At 43.1% G+C, this 13,193-nt stretch overlaps 1 protein-coding gene across 2 annotated transcripts in view; it reads right to left on the bottom strand.

Annotated features, from left to right (window-relative positions):
* LOC135263638 (glutamate receptor 1-like) overlaps nt 1-13,193 on the bottom strand; it is an 82,239-nt gene that overhangs the window by 45,154 nt on the left and 23,892 nt on the right. For both annotated transcript variants that reach the window (XM_064351912.1, XM_064351911.1), the window contains exons 4-9: nt 13,003-13,187; nt 10,003-10,056; nt 4,510-4,668; nt 2,424-2,591; nt 1,460-1,564; nt 593-703 (exon numbers count right to left, since the gene is read on the bottom strand). In XM_064351912.1, the coding sequence (XP_064207982.1) occupies nt 593-703; nt 1,460-1,564; nt 2,424-2,591; nt 4,510-4,668; nt 10,003-10,056; nt 13,003-13,187 (782 nt within the window). The remainder of the gene's footprint in view (nt 1-592; nt 704-1,459; nt 1,565-2,423; nt 2,592-4,509; nt 4,669-10,002; nt 10,057-13,002; nt 13,188-13,193) is intronic.

Raw genomic sequence — 13,193 nt, 5'->3', positions numbered from 1 at the left:
CCACTGGCAGAGGCCTTCAAAGGAAGTGATGGTGGCAGGAGGCCGGTCCGCAGAACGGCCACGAAAGAAGCTCGACGCCAGCACGTCGACGGAAGCGCGGAACGAAATGAAACCGCCGCGCTGCCAAGTCACCGGGAGGAATTCGTTACGAAAAGAAAGAAGAGGGGCCTTTTTTTCTTCTTTTTTTGGAAAGCCTTCAAAGAGCGATTAATCCTATGCTCCCACACGCCCAAGCAGTGAGTGGGGCCGTCGTGACGAACGTGATTTTGTTTACGCAGCCGTATGTTCTTTTTTTTAAAAATCATCCCCACTCCTCCTCACTCTGCGGGGCCCCAATATCCACTGCCGCAGAGATGCAGTTTGAGGCTCGCCCTGCTACACTGAATATTGCAGCTATATTTTTTAGGTTCTGATGGACGTTGCTCTCCTGGTGGATTTAATATGTGTCAACCGCTACAGAGATTTCCTGTGAACATAAAGCTTTTCAGTGGTGTTCAGAGCACTGCCACTAAGCTCATCATAACCAGCTTACTCAATTCATGCTTCTCTGCTTTGGGTCGTGCCCCACGCAGCCAAACGGTCCGGGACCTACCAGAATGGTGGTGACTATGTAGGTTCGGTTCTGCAGCCCAAAGGTATCGTTAGCGCTGTGAGGGTACGGCGCGGTTCTCACAAACTTCTCCGCTTCGTTCCAGTAGCCTGCCTGCAATCAGAGAGTTATCATCAGAACGACATGCTCATGAGCTGCACGGCGGGGCAGCGGGTAGCACTGTCGCCTCACAGCAAGAAGGTCCAAAGATAGGCAGGGTAGGCTAACTGGAGACTCTAAATTGCCCGTGGGTATGAGTGTGTGAGTGAATGGTGTGTGTGCCCTGTGATGGATGGAAGATCAGGGTGTATTTCTGCCTCTCACCCAGTGCATGCTGGGTTAGGTCCCTCCCCCCCAACCCTCCTTGTGAATCTGACCAGAAATAAGCGGGTTAGATAATTGATGGATTCACGGCCTTCTTGTTCCCTGAATCTGAATCACACAGGAAATATCCCCACATTTGAAGTATAATAGTGCAGTGAATATATGTATGTAATATACAATAGATGTAAAGTTGGATATGCAATTGTGATTTAGTTACTTCAATATTCTTTTTCATGTGGTGGTGTTACATACACTTATAGGGCTGTGCAGTCAAACGTGAGGGAAAAAAATAACTGTAGTAGAGTGATTGACACATTAATTTTCCACCCAGTTGATGGTTCCTGGAATATGCAAAAATACTGGGTAAAAAATTATTTTGAGCCATTTGATGTGACAAAAACAGTTTAGTGGCCTTTAATATACAGATATGAACATAAGTGAGTCAAGCCAAAATTACAATATTTTTTTCTGTGTTCAAGGGACCTTGCACCTCTCATAAAAATGTGAGCATGAGCACTTCCGCTTTTCCAGACGGGCGTACATCACCTTTCTGGGTCCCTTCAGCCCTAATTCCATCACGGAGACTGTGTAGTTGGTCCGTCGCCCCTTCTCATCAAACTGGATGTGTCCAGTCAGGCCCTCCAGCTGAACCTTGAGAGAAGATCCACAGATCCATGTTATTATTATTATTATTATTATTATTATTGCTCATTTCAGCTCAGCATGTATACAGTCAGTAGGATATACATTACAGTACCAGGGTTGGGTTTTTTTTTCCTTAAATGTGGGAAAACTGTTACACCCCCCCTCACAAGAGAGAGCATTCTAAATTCCAAACACCTGAACATCAGCATCGAATGCCAGCGGCAGTCGAACAGCAGTCTCATAGCACAGTGCTGCTCGTTTTGTTTATCCCTCTCTGAGAAACTCTGAATAAACTGCACACATCATCTCAAACTTTTATTTTGTGATTCTCTTCTCTTTACAGCGTGCAGAGCTTCTGTCAGTGTCAGAACTAATTGTCTGAGCAAAACTATAATCCCTGTGACAAGAAAACTTGCACAGTTAAAGGCACAATGGAACAGCCTGCACAAGTCTCTCTCTATTCATCTTTAAAAATGAACCATAAAACAAAAACAGGACTTGATTTATTTCGCATTAACATGAAACCATGCTGTCAGCTGGATATAGCCTTCTCTAAAGCTAGTGAAAGCCACTGATACAGTGAAATACCCAAGATTCCCTTTCCATTCCCTCCTGAAATAAAGGAAAACATATGTTGTTGGGACCCAAAAAGTTTTCTTTATGCGACCTCATTTTTTAATTATTTTTCTATAATCAGGTATCTTCCCGCAATATCAGAACTTTACTGGTCTCAAGGATGCCAAGGATCCCGGTGAAAAAGAAAATTAACTGTTGCTTCATTTAAATAATAAAAGAAGCGGATCTGCTGCGTTCGTGCCCTTTTCGCTCCGGGTCGTCGGTGCGATGTGTCGGAATGGAGCAGTACCTGCTGCAGGGCTCTCTGGATGTCGATTCCCTGACCCCATGGGGCCGGGGGGTTGGCCAGGCAGTCGCCGGCGTTCCCTCGTCGGGAAATATCGATCCGCTGTTTGCGGAGGTTCTGAAAGGCGGCCGCCATCACACTCACGCCGTCGTATGTGAGGGCCCCGGTGTACTGAAGAAAAACAAGAAAAAACATTTTTTTTAAACTTTGATATCAAAGAAAGTCTGAGCTTTTCACTAGAAGTCCATGGTGGCTAGACACCCACAAAAAAGAGGCAACATAAATGTTACCTTAATACTTTGACCTTTCACCTTTAGAGATAAGCTTTTTACCACATTTATTTCAAGCTTATGGGGTACTACTGCTTACAGTCTGTCTGCGTCTTTGGCCAGTTTTGATGACTTTGTTTCTTTGGATCTATTGGCCCCTGTCTGCAAAATGTTTTCACTGATTGTAGCAATCAAAATGCTGTTTTGTCCAATATAAAACACTATGATTGGTTCAGCTCAGTGAGATACTGCCAGAATGGTAGCTCCACACATTTTTGGGGTTCATGTAATGCTAATATATGTAGCATAAATTCTCTTTTACAATATTTTTTGCTGTGAAATTTTACATCAATATGTCAAGCGTGCTATATGCAAGTACATGAGGGAAACCATAGCGGTTTTATTCAATATTCGTGGAGACATATAGATGTTATTCATGGATTTCTATTTCTGTTCTGCTACCAACATGCAAATGACTCTGTCTGAGTCACTGTCCTCAAGCACTCAACCAGCAGATCAGTTTAAACCCGAATTGTTCTTTTGATGGAAAAATGAACCGCAGGCTTGCTTTTCCCTTTGGTTTCTGCTTTTTGGCCAGCTTCCAATGCTCTAAGGACACAGTAATGCATTTTTCAGCAGTCTCTTTAATTCACAGAGATTTACAGAGCTCACATTTTTTTCATATTACCCATTTACAGGCCTTGGATGTACTGAAACAGTTCAGGCCAGGTGCCTGGTTCGAGTGTGCAAAGGTAGCGGCCTGGCACTGACCCCGTGTGTTAAATCTGCTAGCTTTACATTACGGGCTGAGATAAGCTTATTCTCTTCAGCACTGGACAAAAATGACCCCCCCCATATAAGCTCCTTCTCCTTAGAGGATGCTTATTTACCCCTCATTTTAAAAGAGACAGGAGAGTCATTATGCCCTCTGGCACTGCTTTTAAAAAAAGAATAAATAGTGTGCAATAATATCATGGTTTTTTGTCAAAGTATAGCTGAGCTGCTGTTGTCCTTTTGCTCTGTTCTGAATGCTTGACTGTTTCTGGAACACGTTCTCATTCCCAACTCGTCAAATATTGCAGCTTGGGCCAGGGCCCTTCTCATCACTATACGCATTGGATAGACTTGGGCATCTTGGTTTGACGAGTCAGGTAGCCAATTGAATTGAATTACCACTTCGGTGGATTTTGACGCTATGGACAGACAGGTAGCCTGGACCTCAGCGCAAATTTGGAGCTTGTATTTGTAGACAATCAATACTATTGTGACCTATTCAAATTTAATTACTTAAAATCACATGCACATATACCAAAATATACCAGAAATTATTTCATTTTAATACTATAGGCTACACAGAAAATTATTTTAAAAACATCAACATAAACCTAGGCTAATGCATGCTGGGTGACGTAGTTTATTCAGTAGCCTAGTAGTCAATGGGCTACCTCACTCGTCAACCCAAGATGCCCAAGTCTATCCAATGCGTTGAATAGTGATGAGAAGGGCCCTTGTCCAAGCTGCAATATTTGACGAGTTGGGAATGAGAACGTGGTTTCAGAATCCCTGCATTGCATTGCATTACAGGCATTTAGCAGACACTCTTTTGCATTACATTACATTTATTTGGCAGATGCCTTTCTGTACCGAGATCGACTAGCACAACTTTCTTTTTGCCTGTTTACATAGTATGCATTTATACAGCTTGATATATACAAAAGCAATGCAGGTTAAGTACCTTCCTCAATAGTACAACAGCAGAGTCCAACAACCTTTAGGTTACAAGCCCCAATGCCCACCCCCCCATGTGTGTGACCAGATACCTTCAGCCGCTTCTTGGGGATTTTGAGGTCTTTGCTGTCAAAATCCAGCCACTCCTGTATGGACCGGCTCACCGCAGGATCCGAGTAGTTCATCAGCTGGAAGCCCGTCACGTTGGCTCCGCCTTTTTTAAACTCCGTCAGGTCGATGTCCAAAAAACCCTACGAGACACATAAATGCATTCAATCAACCAAACTACCAAAGTCATTAATCAATCAGAAATGTACTTGACATGGCGTATTTTTATTCATTTGTATTTATCCCAAAACACTAAGCCAGATAAAATCCTCCTTGACTTTCAAAGGGTAATAATTCAAAAAACAGACCAATAAAAAATACCAAAAACTCTTATGAAATTGAAAGTATGACACTGTCACCAAGAAAGGAAAAGCCCAGCAATGTGAGATCAGGCATCTACAAGAAAAACATGAAATATGCAGCAGCCATGGAGCCCCGTCCTGCTATTACACCAGGTCTCCATACAGTTACCCGCCTCCCGGTCTGGTATTGAATTCTGATTACGCAAGTGCTGGCTGGGGCTAGCGGCCCAGCAGCATGGCACAAAATCAGTTATCTCTTCACAGATGGAGGAGGGAGGGAATCAATCAGCAAGGGCGGCCCCGTCTCACGGTGCCAGAGCAATTGCTCTGGTTCGTGGAGTACCTGAAATCTGCCTGTGGCAAGAAGTGTACTCCTTTTGATGCACTGACTGCACGACTCAGCTGGACGACTACAGAGAGAAAAGGCATTTCGTCCAGCTCCCTGGAACAGACATTTTTACGGAGACGAGAAGGGCCTACAAATGCAATTGGGCTTTCGAAAGTCACAAGAAAGGGAGTTATAGATGTGATAAAACCAGTTCAAAAGCAAGAAAACTAAAGAAACGCGACACGTCTCCACTCCATGTGAGAAATCTCGGATTCCGCCATCTCGCCAAGAGAGTGGCGGCAGTGATTTGAGTCTTCAGTTAGGAGTGGCTACCTGCTCTTATTTCCACCCACAAATGAGGAGAATATCTGCAGGGGGGGGAGAATGGAGGGGTTGGTGGGGGGGTCTCGTAGCATGCAGCCAGACAGCTCAGACCTCAGACAATCCCAAGGAAGTCAAATACACAGACCCACGCATTCACTGCACACACAGCACACAGCACCACACTGCCAGACCTAATAAGGGAACAACTGGACAGTACAGCCAGGATGCAACTTTAACCCTCCTCGTGTCTGCACGTCACGCATGGTCAAAAATGACCCACCCTCAACGAACACCCCGTGAGAAAGCCTCTTCATTTCATTTTTAACCCTAAATCAATATTTTTCATGTAGAAACAACCTTTCACTCATCAATAAATCAGTGAATAACTGTTTTCCTACTTCACATTCCCGATAGACTGTTTCTTCAGTCTACACCACTCGTTTTTTCTCCCGTTTTTTTTTTTTTTTGCAGTGCGTGTCAAAATTCAATTTCATTTTTCGGAACCAAAATCAATTTTAATTTCAGTTTATGTATAGGCCAAGATATCCTTGCCTGATTTTATGTATTTATTTATTTATTTATATTTTTGTACAAGTGAATTTGGTCTTGAAAAACCATCCATGTCACTCCAGTCAAATACTGGGCCGTACTGCCCACAGCATCACTTCTGAATCTCACTTTTAAAGTATTAAAAACACTGAAGCAGAAGGACATGGATTAAATAAAATCACTCATTTCTGATGATACTTATCAGCATTTAGGGGCATTTGCCTGAAAGGCAGTGTGCAGTCATCCTTGAAACCTCCCTGGGACATCCTCAGGATGCCACAGATGGGTCATGAACTCATTGACATGAATGACGAAATTCCTCAGACCGAATCAAACACACTTAGCCAGTTTAAGGGAGAAAAGCAATTCAATCAAACCATTCAATCAACGTGAGTGTGCCGAATAACTTTCTGTGATTGCAGAACTCAGCAAAAAGAAAAAATAATTCTCAATTGCCAAACGAAAGGCTTCAGTTTTGGGTGGTGCTGCGGCTGGTTACGCACCACAGACAGCACGGGCCTGGTCTCTCGCTCACAGTTCATACCACATTGGCAGGTGAATATATAATAATAATATGTACTGTGGTTTATGCTATGAGATACTATCAAAAGAATCTTGCACATTTATCTACAAATCTACAGATATTTTATTCTAGTTAATTAATTAATTTTATTTATTTATTTATAAAAAAAATTTGTGTGGGGGGCGGGGGGGGGGGGGTGCTAACGCAACAGCTCTGCTCCCATCACCACACTTTCAAGATGCCACAGAGTTGGGGAGGGTGAGGTTCACATTCCTGTCCTGTTCTCTCTCTCTCTCTCTCTCCCTCTTTCTCTCTCTTTTCTTTTCCCTAATGTACCTGTTAAATCAAGAGTACACATTTCTCAGATGAGCAGACAGAATCCCGTGATCTGTGCGCTGGCGAACCGGGACACTGTATGCTCGGAGTGTAACCATGGAAACCAGGCTTTGCACAATCGCACAAAAAAAAGAAAAAGAAAAAACGAAGGCAAAGCTCAGACGGAACTGACTGAGCCGCATCGCTGCCGCCAGTCAAACGCCACGGGGCCCGTCTCCGCAGGGCCAACCCAACGACGGTCAGCGAGACCATCCCCGATTAGCATTTCAAAAAAAAAAAAAAAACGCTTGTCAAAACAAATAAATAAATGATTCCCTCTCTGTTTTGTTCAGAAGCAGGAACTTTTGAGTCTCTGGCCTCCTGCGTGCTGAGGCTGTGAGCGAGGCTGCGATGGCGGGTGATGCGTGAGCTGCGGCACAGATTTTACCGCTGTGAGAGATTTGTCATCGAGTACATTGGGTAGCGGGAGCAAAGCTGGCCAGAGGATCAGACCCAGCCGTGTTAGCCACAATCTGCAAAAGCTCTTCGCCATTGTTACGCGCCTTCGTTTGGTGAGCGGCACGGTATTAAAAGTGATCCTTCTTTGATCACACGAGGACGGCCGTGATTCTCATGGAGTATTTTGGCTCCCGCTAAAAAAATAACTGCTGGAAACCGATAACACGAGCCACGAAACAGAACACGCAGCCTGCTATGTACCAGGGAGATTTCGCAGACTCCACCCCTTAATGAATATTCATAGAAGTCTGACAAATCAGAACACGTTCTTAATGCTTCCCTAAGTCTCAGCACTGAGACAGGCAAAATCTTCAGCGACAAGAGCACAGAGACACAGCGTCTTTGTGTCATTAATCAAGAAGAATATCCCCTTCACTGTCCTTCCAAGTTTAAATGGGGTTAAGGCAGCCTGTGATGTATCAACTTATTGGGCCAGAAATCAAACTACTTCGCTCCATTTAATCACACTGAACTATTTTTTTCTGTTGGCACGGCACCAATATATTGTGCGGCAGTCTGTCTTACCCGCATTTTAATATGGTTTGGGAAATGAGGTCTGGCGTTTCCTGAGGGGGGGGGGGGGGAAACTATTGAGATCTGTGACAATGTGGAAATGTGTGAAATATCTGAATGCCATACTCTCTCAGTGAATGCCATTAACTGAAGCTACCTTGCCTGTAAGCTGAATTATTAACTAGTTAATTACTTGCATTGATAATGGCCATTTAATTATTTACCAGCTGGCTACTTAGCTAACATATTTAAAGATAATTCTGTCAAGGGCTTTCCGTTTCCTTATTTACTCAGCTTTATTTATGCAAAACACCAGCGTTCATTTCAGCGATGGTTTTCTACTAAATGTATCAAGAGACAAATTATGTTGACAAAGCAAATCTTGGAGACGTTTGTTTAGTTCCCGTTTATTCACATGATTATGCTTATAAAGTCAGAATATTGCAGTGTTGCTGTATGCGATCATTCAATGGGGGAAATATTCATAAAAAATATGAAGGTGCTCTTTGGTACAGGGACAAGCTGAGTGATTAATCAAAAAGACGGTGGTTCCGAAGCACTCCATTATATTGTCTTTACTACATGTCTTTACTAGAAAAGCATACCCATATGGAAAATAAAATCAGCCCCAAAGTGATTGAGCTCCTCAGAGACACCGTGACTGATGAACGAAAACGTACCTGTGACCCACTAATTCCATTTTAAATATGGACGTGGTGTTCTAATGAATATATTTTAATGGATACAGTTGAACTGATAGTTTTCAGCCTTGAACATTTTTTTTCTTGTTTTATTTTGATTACACATAGGGTTGCCACCTTTGATTTGTGAAAAACCAGGACACTCGGACAAAAATTTTTTTTCGGGGGGGGGGGGGGTGAGATGAAACCATATTTGCAAATATACTGTGTAAACAGTTGTAGGACTCCCTATTGCCTCTCTTACCTATATTTGTCCTGACGCAGACGTACTCCCTGACATAGTTGCACTCACTCTGGACTCCTTTGTCTGCTGCTGTCCCTTTCTACATTAAATACAGATTTTTGGCTAGATTTTTGCATTTGCTTAATACAAAACTCTGGTGCTTCTTTGTTTTTGCATGATTTTCCAGTGCTGTTTTTCCATTATATTTAACAGAAAGTTTGGCTGGACACAAAACACAGGTAGCGGAGAACGGGTTTCCTTGGGTGGGCCTTAACCATTCAGAAAAGTTTTCTCTTTTCGCCCAGTCTGAGTTGTACGTTGTAAATCGTTTTTTCTTTGACGCTAGTGGCTTGTCCGATTTTGTTTTGTCGTCCTCCTCGTCCATCTCTCCCCCCATTTCACAAAACCGACAAAATAAATAGTAAGTTTAAAAAAAAAAGAACATTATCTCTAACTAGCAACTAAAGCCACGGTGGAATCGTGGATGTGGATGCACGCGGCAGACCATCAGCCCGGGCAGTTGCTAGGCAATAAGCTTTCGTATTTCTGCTACCAATCAAATAAAAGTATAGACATGGTCAATCGTCGCTGTTTTACCCGTTTTTACCCATTTACGGACACAGGATTGGATGTATAAACATAACCAGGAAGAAAACAGAATAGCAGTAGAAGGAAACCAAATGAGGTTTAATTTGAAATGATTAAATTCTGAATTAGAAGTACATTTTCACAAAAGAACCAGGACAATTCGTGTCCCGGGAAAGAATATTAATTTTCCGGGACAGTCGCTCAAAAAAACCAGGATGGGTGGCAACCCTAATTACACATCTTCTGAGACCAAAGATAACTGCCTAAAAAAGTGCGTCTTGTTAACCCGGACCTTCTGAATGATCTCCAGTCACTAATGAGAGAAACATCTTCTGATCCCCTTTAAGCTTTTTTTTGAATGCCTCAGCTGATTTAATTTTGGTACCATTTTTTATGGTAAAGTTTTTTTTTTTTTGTTATGTGTAATTCATTTTTATTATTATTCTTGTATTTATTTAACCATTATTTAACCAGGTTAGTCTCATTGAGATGAGAAATCTAGCAGAGTTCTCAGAGCCTATCACAGCCTATGAGACAGCATCTTGTGGCTTTCGGAAAGCATTGCATAAACAGAAGCGCACGTTCGCCTTACCAGGTTTGCTAGAATGTAATGATTGCTTTTCAGATTCCTCCCCTGGGACGCAATCTGGAAAAGAGGAGTGAAGACAGGTGTTAAATTGCATTTTACGTGTCTCATCATTGCAAAGGTCCGTTTCATTATAGAAAGAAAACTAGCCTGATACTTCTCTCAATTTGACTCACTTAATCACAAACATTACTGACAGTGCGTCTCTCAAACTGCTAAGCCATGTTACCAGTATAGCCGGGAATCCACTTCTCATGAGTGATATGCAGAACTAATTAATTTCTCTCCTTGTCTCTCTTTCCTTCACAGTTTGCCACAGCTGTGCAGACACACTATCCTGTGTAATTTTATAAACAAACACAAACACACACTGCTCCTTCCTCTCAAGAAACATTGTTGAATTGGTATAAATGTACAGTAGATCACAAATACCTACATGCAGCTACTTAAAGTGTGTGGATTACTATATTATTATGTGTAATTATTATTTAATAACTATATTATTATACTATTATACTTATATAATTATAATTGTGACATATCTTTATTGAAAAAAATGTTAAACACTTTTGTAAAACGTGTTTCTCTGAGCACTCATTATATCACATAAAAGAACATAATTTTCCATTTAACGAGTATTGCTCATTACCTGAAGTTAAAATGGAGTCCTGATTCTGTGTTACCATGACAGATCCAATGGCAGAAGGGAGGGTGCATCCCTATGTTATGGTAAAATTTGGAAAATGGCTCATTCAATCTGGCCTCCGCACCCCACCCCCCAATACAAATGGCTTCATAATTCCCACCTTCCACATTTCAGCTGATGTGTGGTGTGTGTTCTGGTGCAAAATGCCTGCCACGCATAAATCATGCGGGCACTACACATTTCTTTTTATGTATTGAGTTCCCCCATTCACTGCTAATAGCATTTCTAAATCAGGAGATCAACCTTAGTGGAAGTGCAACCATATTATTATGTACATGTACTGCAGTACTGTACGAGAACCACAAAGTGAGCACATCTGCAGTATGTACGGGGCACAGAAAATTTCAGGCACGTACTGTGCACATTTAAACAGCCAGAAAAACACGGGATTGCTCATGGGAATGTCCCTTAATATTCAGGAAGCGCATCTGTGACATAAAACAGTAACACGGCGTGACCCAGGAGCGAGAGGATAGAAGGACGACCCGTGTTTCCTTCCGAAAGCTCCAGCGAGCACACGAAACCGCACGATCGCTGAGGGAGGGAGAGAGGGACGAAGAGACCGCAATGTGACTCTGAATAAAAACAGTCCTCAGAGCTCAGATCGCATAATGTCTCTGAAACATGGGTGGGGGGGTACGGGGGGGTCGAGTGAGGCCGACATTTCCCACGCGGGGCACATTCCTCCCGCACACTCGGGGCGACGCGCCGGTTGGGGGCGGGGCGGCGGACGAGGGCGCCTGTTATTAACAGTGACCCCGACGAGAGGTCCGTCCTGACGGCGAGCCCCAGGCTGGGTCAGAACAAACAACACGAGAGCAAAAGGGAACGGAGTGTAACCGAGCAGCCAATCCAAGGACTTCCAACCCAGGGAGGACCGCACAGTGCTTAGTGCTGTCTGCACCTGCTGCCGAAATCATTCTTTTAATGCGCTTTTCACAACAGTTTGCAGATCCAAGTGGTTCACACTACGTCTTTAATTTCACAAAATGTGCAAAATGTTTTTGAACAAAAATGTGAAAAAAGTTTATCGCAAGGTCTAAGTGATTAATGACTTCACTTACTGTACACTGCAAAATTTCCCCATCCTGTGTTCGATGTTCATTGGTGAAAATTGACACAATGACCGCAACCCCAGACAGCTGGCTGTCCATGACCATGCAAGTAACCTTTTGGTCAAATCAGTGTACACTATCTTAGTAAATGCCCAGGAGTATAAATACACATTTTTAATTCTCTCTCTCCCTGAAAATCATCAGAACAATTTGATTTTCAGTTTCCAATATGAGGCAGCTAACAGGCTTCCAAAAAGGCAAAACAGTGACTAAATTTCAGGTGCCTCAGCAAAAACTGCAAAATTATTTACTGTGGCGTGGGGAACAGATGTGGAAAATTATGACAACATATGCCACACACAAACAAGCGGCGTCAGCGAACAGGAACCGCGGTCACATCACCAGGGACAGACGGACATTTAACAGGATAGTTGCTACAGTAAACAGCTCAAAACTACAATCTCACACATTACCAAAGAACTGAACCAATGCTGCTATGACAGCAGGGCTGCTGCTGGGAAACCGCTAATACCCAAGGCTAATGCAAAAAAATACACAACCTGCAGCCCAAACCTGGACCGCTGACCAATGGAAACGGTGATACAGTCTGATGAGTCGTCATACGTTGCCAGCAGTTAAAATGGTGGTGGCTCTGTAATGGTATGGGCAGCGTGGGAGTAATTGGGTCCAGTGATTGCTCTTCATTGTCATATAACGGCCAAGTAATATGAAACCATTTCACAAAACTACATATACTGTACCCTACGGTGCGAACATTGTTCCCTCATGATATCCCCATATTCAAAGATAATAACACTCATATATACACTGGTAAATGAATCCAAGAGTGGTTTCATGAACACCAGGATGAAGTCAAACACCTTCCATGACCTCCACAATCACCAGAGCTAAATACTGTATAATCGAACCTGTCTGGGAGGTTCTGGCATGCAGAGTGCAATGCAGATTCCCCTCTCCATCATCCCTCAAATAACTGTTTTCCCTGTTGAATAATGATCCATATCCAAACATACAAATATACACAGTAAAATGTTCAGTGTCAATTCAACTCTTACAGAGTACACAGGAATCTGAAAGGGACCATATATACTCCGTGAGAACGCAGAATATCTTACTGTGATATGCGTGTTTTGTCTGTATTTTTGTGCGTGTGTGAGTGTGTGTGTGCGTGTGTGCATATGTGTCAGAGTGTGTGTGAGTACAAACATTAGGGTCTGCATCTACCGATTTGAGGATGGTGGTGAGCCTCTCGAGCTCACAGTCGATGATGATTTTTCCCTCCTTCTTCTTGTCCAGCTCCTGGAAGAACTTGAGGAGCGCCACCTCCGTCAGCGTCTCCAGGTTCACGGAGGTAACCAGCCAGCTCTTCTCCGCCGCCGCGTCCAGAACCCGCTGCATCACCGTCAGTCCTGCAC

This window comes from Anguilla rostrata, chromosome 9 (assembly GCF_018555375.3).
Source record: "Anguilla rostrata isolate EN2019 chromosome 9, ASM1855537v3, whole genome shotgun sequence".
Classification (NCBI taxonomy): domain Eukaryota; kingdom Metazoa; phylum Chordata; class Actinopteri; order Anguilliformes; family Anguillidae; genus Anguilla; species Anguilla rostrata.
Note: the sequence above shows the minus strand (reverse complement) of the source record. Positions and strands in the feature narration are given on the sequence as shown.